This window comes from Coenobita brevimanus, chromosome 8 (assembly GCF_032717465.1).
Source record: "Coenobita brevimanus isolate Jiangsu-jjx chromosome 8, ASM3271746v2, whole genome shotgun sequence".
NCBI classification, from domain to species: Eukaryota; Metazoa; Arthropoda; class Malacostraca; order Decapoda; family Coenobitidae; genus Coenobita; species Coenobita brevimanus.
In genome coordinates, this window is record NC_136961.1 from 11,779,556 (window position 1) to 11,785,461 (window position 5,906).

General features: G+C 41.6%; 1 protein-coding gene and 1 non-coding gene across 2 annotated transcripts in view; one reads left to right on the forward strand and one right to left on the reverse strand.

Moving 5' to 3' along the window:
* The first annotated feature begins 610 nt into the window (after nucleotides 1-610).
* The window catches only part of LOC145408079 (regucalcin-like), a 36,996-nt gene continuing 31,700 nt past the window's right edge, over nucleotides 611-5,906 (forward strand). The window contains exons 1-2 of the mRNA XM_080278889.1: nucleotides 611-805; nucleotides 3,859-3,974. Coding sequence (XP_080135015.1) covers nucleotides 712-805; nucleotides 3,859-3,974 — 210 coding nt within the window. The 5' untranslated portion in view covers nucleotides 611-711. The remainder of the gene's footprint in view (nucleotides 806-3,858; nucleotides 3,975-5,906) is intronic.
* On the reverse strand, nucleotides 2,220-2,338 carry LOC145408919 (5S ribosomal RNA). The gene has a single exon (XR_013899015.1). It is a non-coding gene; the product is annotated as a 5S ribosomal RNA (ribosomal RNA).

Consider the following 5,906-nt stretch of genomic DNA (forward strand, 5'->3'; position numbering starts at 1 on the left):
AACAACCAAAATGTATCCTAAAATACCACAGACGAGAGAGAGAGAGAGAGAGAGAGGGGGGGGGGGAAGGCAGACCAGGGGCAGTGTTGAGTGCAGCTGAGTGAGAGATGGAGGAAGGGAGGGAACGAAGGAGGGAGAGAGTGACTGAATGAAAACAAATCATGGCGCCACAACAACGAGGTCATCTGGCGCCATATGTAAAACAATAATATTTTAAAACATAATTAGATATAATAAAAACAAAATAAAGAAATGAAAGCACAAGTTTATAAGACACAAAAGAAACAAAATTCCCTAGGGTGATGCACATCTACCCCCAGGAGAGAGAGAGAGAGGCATCGCGATATGGAAAACGTGGCAACACTGTACAGAGGTTGGTGCCCCACCCAAACCGCCACTTTAGAATGGTACGACCATAGTCAATCTTTTTCATATCTCATGTACTGTACGTACGCATGAACATAATACCGCGTGAGGTTTGCCAGCCATTGTCGCTGAATACATTTGATACGTTTATAGGTGGATAAAAGGTCAAGATGATGATGTTGATGATAATGATGATTTTGAGGTTTTGTAGCTGGTCTTGAAAGTCATAAAGTCAGTTACCCAGATAGTCGATCGGTGTTAATACCTTCACTCCGATGCCATACAGTATTTTTCTACCATATTCTACTCTAGTCCATTTTGCCACAGGTGACTCTCTCCAATGGGATGACATGGAGTCTTGACAGGAAACACTTCTACTATATCGACTCCTTCAAGGGTGTCTACAAGTTTGACTACGATGACACCACCGGCACCATCTGTAAGCATCATGGTTTTTATTTGCCGACCTGTTTGAGCTTAAGTTGGTTGTGCAATTGCTTGTTCATACTTTTATCTGCATTCATACTGCTACCATACACTTGGCAACCAAATTACAATGAATATCTAAGTGAAAAAAAATATATATATTTTGTGTGTACCGTATGTTTTAGAAGGCCTGTGTAAGCTGTTTCTTCTTTTCCATATTGACATTAATTAACAATGATACTGGGTACACCATGTTTCTGGTATCATGGGTGTGACGCCAACATGCATGCAGCATCCACAGTTTGTTAACGTCCATTTCGCCTAACTTTGACCGAGCCTACCTAGGGTCATGAGCCTGAAATTGTACATTTCCTGGTTTTGGGCCAGTGCTATGAGAGGCTAATGAGTCCAGCCTATACCAGGGAACATATTGTAGTGGTACAGAATAGATAAATATGAGTAGTTGTCTGAACCCGAAGTATTCCTCGCCTGGGAGTGTTGTGCAAAGCCATTTATCGGGTTTCTGGCCTCACATGGTAGTACCTCCCAGAAACAGTTTCTGATCATAATTCACAACTAACAATGCTTGGTTATCCTGAAAAGTCGTGAAAATGAAGAACTTGATGAATATAGTCCCAAGTTCCATATTAACAGATTTTCATGAGCTGATTCCTTCAGCCAGAGTGACAGATGCAAGCAAGGGAACAAAAGTTCATATACGTAAAACAAAGAACGTTGCAAATATTGTACAGTATGTCTGAGGGAGGTTGTATCACGAAAGAAGGAGTGTGGCTCTGAGCTGTGTGTAAATTGGGAATTAGGAGAAATTCTGTCCTATTTACAACCTGGAATAGATAAGTCCACGTTCGATGCAGAAGTGTTGGAGATAGACTGCAAAATACGAGAAAGTTACAGTGTACAATATGTAGGGGTACAGGAACCGAGGACAACATAATGGAGAACGACAACTAAGGAGGCAGTTACTTGGAATGAGTGAAGGATTTGTTAACTGGGAATATGTCGAGTACGGAAGGTGGTGCAGAGGTTAGCATCAGTGCTAGGTTCATGAATGAAAGAAATTTATTGAATGTTGCCTCTTTTTTTATGGTAAGGGTACTCTGTGCAAAACATATGTGAAAAGTATTATGCTGTATAGCAGTGAGACGTGGCCTGCAAGAGATCAAGATTCACACACAGAGAATTCACAGAAATGAAGAGGCTAAGGTGCTTGCAAAGGATATCACTGTTTGCTCGAATGAAAAACTGTGTACTGCAAGAGAGATGTGATTTAGGAAATATTATTTCATTCATTCATTGCCAGACGCCATGTATCCCAAACGGGGTGGCCAACGGCTTAGAGTTAATTGTTTTACAGGGAGGGGCACTAATCCTCCACCAACACCACTTGACACGCAGGGAGAACGTTATGCCAACAGCATCTGGTGTTGGCAGGCGGTCACCCATCCAAGTACTAACCAGACCCAACGTTGCTTAACTTCGCTGATCGAACGGGAAGCGGTGTACTCAACGTGGTATGGCCGTTGGCCATACTTTATGTAAATTAGTATGTTGAGATGGTCTGGACATGGTGAGACGAGGAGGGAGAGTAACTGGTTGAGGACTGTTGCGGTTGTGAATGTGAACAGAAAAACGCAAAGGCAGACCAAGGTAGACATGTGGTGAGATCCTGCATGGAGACCTTCAGGCTTGGGGACTATGCATTGAAGTGGCTGAAGGCGGCAACACTTGGAGTGCCACCAGCAGATGAAAAAGCCCTACAGTTAGTAGCATGGTCACTGGTTTTCTGATACGAGCTATCTGCATGCTTACGTATTTGGTGATAGGCAGATGCCCTAATCCTAGAAGGGCTAGCCACCAACGAATCTTGTCCGTTGTCATAAGGATGTTCTTTCTCCAATTCAACTTCCCTCTCTAATAGCCGTCCTACCCAGTCCTGCCATCTAATCCTTGTTCTCCTCTCCTCCTTTTCATTCACATACACTCCGAATCTCTCATTTTCCATTCTCACCACATGGTCAAATCATGAGTACTTTTACTAATGCTTTCTGGCAATTTTACGTCAATACAACAATGCTCCTTCACTGCCTATTTGATCTGTCTATCCATGGAATTCCACATGTTCCTCTCAAATAACCGACTTCCATTCTTCTGTCTTGATCTGTGTCCTTCCAACAAAGTCCAAGCTACACTTCCATAATTATGTTACAGCGAGGATCACAATACCGTCATGTGGTGATTTTTTTATTTCCATGCTCACTTCACGCTTCTGTTCTCAATGAACCTGCAATCTTGCTTCTCTTCTGTACCCTGTCATGTACTTGATCCTCTAAACATCAGTCGTTGCTTATCATATTACCTCATTGTTTAAAGGAATTCACATTCTTCATTTCCTGACCATTTAATCTCAGTATGCACTCCGTGACTTTTTACTCTAAAACTATAACTTTATTCGTTGCTACATTCACTCGTAACACAAATGTTATATTTCACTTATTCCGTTACTCATTTTCTTCTGTTGGCTAATATTCCAAAGATGATAGAGACTTGGACGCATATACAAATTTTTTGGGAAATTATACTTTAAAACACACCCTTGATTGCGTGTACCAGTTCCATGGGGGAAAAATATATAATTTTTGGAAACATCACTAACATAATAATGAGGATTTCCTGTAACCACGTAGCAGCCACAAGCCATTTTGCAAACGCAACATGCACACTGCAACAGCATTATTTCAACACACTTGAGACTTGGGTCCAGAAAAACAGGATGATAATTGCTCCAGACAAATCCACTGCTACACTTACTAGCACCAGTAAACATGCCCTGCTTGTAGAATTGGCCCTCACAACACAACATGCATACCGGTAATGGAGCACTGCACAGCAAACACCACACTAATGCATATAGGATACATAAGACCAACGGTGTTGGGAAACCATGGGACACCCCCATTGAGACAGTAGCTTACCTGCGGCGATAGATCTGCTGTCAGACAGGCAGGGGTAGAGCAACAACAACTTAACATCCATGGTGTTTCTCAGGTAACCATCAGATGCTTTTGGACTACAAGGTGGCTGGCCTGCTGGATCAGTTACCAGACGGAATGACAATCGATGCTGATGGACACTTGTGGATTGCCTGTTTTGGTGGTAGTCAGGTGGGTCTATCTAAGTACTTTTGAGCATTGCTGATATCTATCTATCTATCTATATCTGTCTGTCTATCTATCTATCTATATACCTATCTATCTATCTATCTATCTATCTATCTATATCTATCTATCTATCTATCTATCTATATATATATATATATATATATATATATATATATATATATATATATATATATACAACCAGAAATGTGGAAATGTACATGAAAAAGTTTGAAAGGAATGAGAAAGAGTTTTTTGATTGGTGATATGAATGGTAAAGTAGGGAATGTGAAGGTGGATGGAGTAGTTGGTGAGTGGGGTGAGCCTACTGAGATACATGAGAATGGCAGTGCTATTGTGGACATTTGTGCCGGGAAGGGGTTGGTGATAGCCAATACTCTCTTCAGGCACAAAATGATCCACAGGTATACATGGCGAGTGATGAGAAGGGTGGATGGTGAAGTGATTGAAAGGAAGGCAATAATTGATTATGTGTGTGTGGATGAAAGGATGCGAAGATGTGTAATGGATGCAAGAGCAGATAGAGGCTGGAGGAGTGGACTTTCTGACCACCACTTGGTGGTGGTCAGAATCAAGGTCCAAATAAAATGGAGAAATAGAAGGGAAGGACGGGATGAAGGAGTAGATGTTAGAGAGTGGAAATGTTACAAGAGGATGAGAAGAAGGCAGAATATAAGAGAGAAGTGGAGGAACTATTGGGTAAATATGAATTGGAGCAGATGGGGGACGTGGAAGGTGTGTGCAAGATATTCACAGAGGAAATATGTGCAGCATGTGAGGTGGTGTGTGAGGTGAAGAGAGGACGAAAGGGGGTGCAAGTTACAGCATGGTGGAATGAAAAGGTGAGACAGGCTGTGGCACAAAAGAAAAAAGCATATAATGAATGGATGAGAAATAGGGGCGTGGAAGAAGTTGAGAGACGGAAGAGAGAGTAATATGTAGAAAGGAAGAGAGAGGTTAAAAGATTATCAAGAGTGAGTAAAAAGAAAGTGGATGAAGATTTTGGAAGGAATTTGAGTGTCAAGTGGAGGGAATGTAAGAAAATGTTCTGGAAAGAGGTGAAAAGAGTAAGATGGGGTGGAAATAAAGTTAGCAGGGGAGTGAAAAATAAAAATGGTAGATTACTAGTGGAGAAGGGAGAAAAAGTGAGCAGATGAAGAGAACACTTTAAGAAATTGTTGAACATAGACAATGGAAGTATTGCGAGTATAAGTGGCTGGGGAATGGCTGGGAGAAGGAGGGAGGTGGGAAGACAGGAAGAAATCAGTAGGATAGAAGTTGTGGAAGCAATGAAGAAAGTTAAATTGGGAAAGCCCCAGGAATTGATGGAGTGTGTGGTGAAATGCTGAAGTATGGGGGAGAGATAGTAATAGAATGGACGTGGAAAATGTGCAGATTGGCCTGGGAGGAAGGTAGAGTCCTGGAGGATTGGAAGTCAGGTATAATTATTCCCTTGTGCAAAGGAAAAGGGGAAAAAGAAGTGTGTGGTAATCATAGGGGCATCTGTCTTCTTAGTATAATAGGAAAAGTGTATGGTAGGATACTTATTGACAGAGTTAGAGAAAGAACAGAGGAATTAGTTGGACAAGAACAGGGAGGCTTTAGGAAGGGAAGAGGTTGTGTAGATCAGATATTCATTCTTAGACCTTTAGTGGAAAAGTTTCTAGAGAAGGGAAAGAAGTTGTATGCGGCTTTCATGGATTTGGAGAAAGCATATGACAGGGTGGATAGACAAGGATTGTGGAAAGTGTTAAGAATATATGGAGTAGATGGGAAGTTGGTGAATGCTGTGAAGAGTATGTATGATGGTGCTAAGGCTGCAGTGCGTGTGGATGGTGAACTAAGTGAAATTTTCTCTTTGAAGGTTGGGTTGAAACAGTGATGTGTCATGTCTCCATGGTTGTTCAATCTGTACAT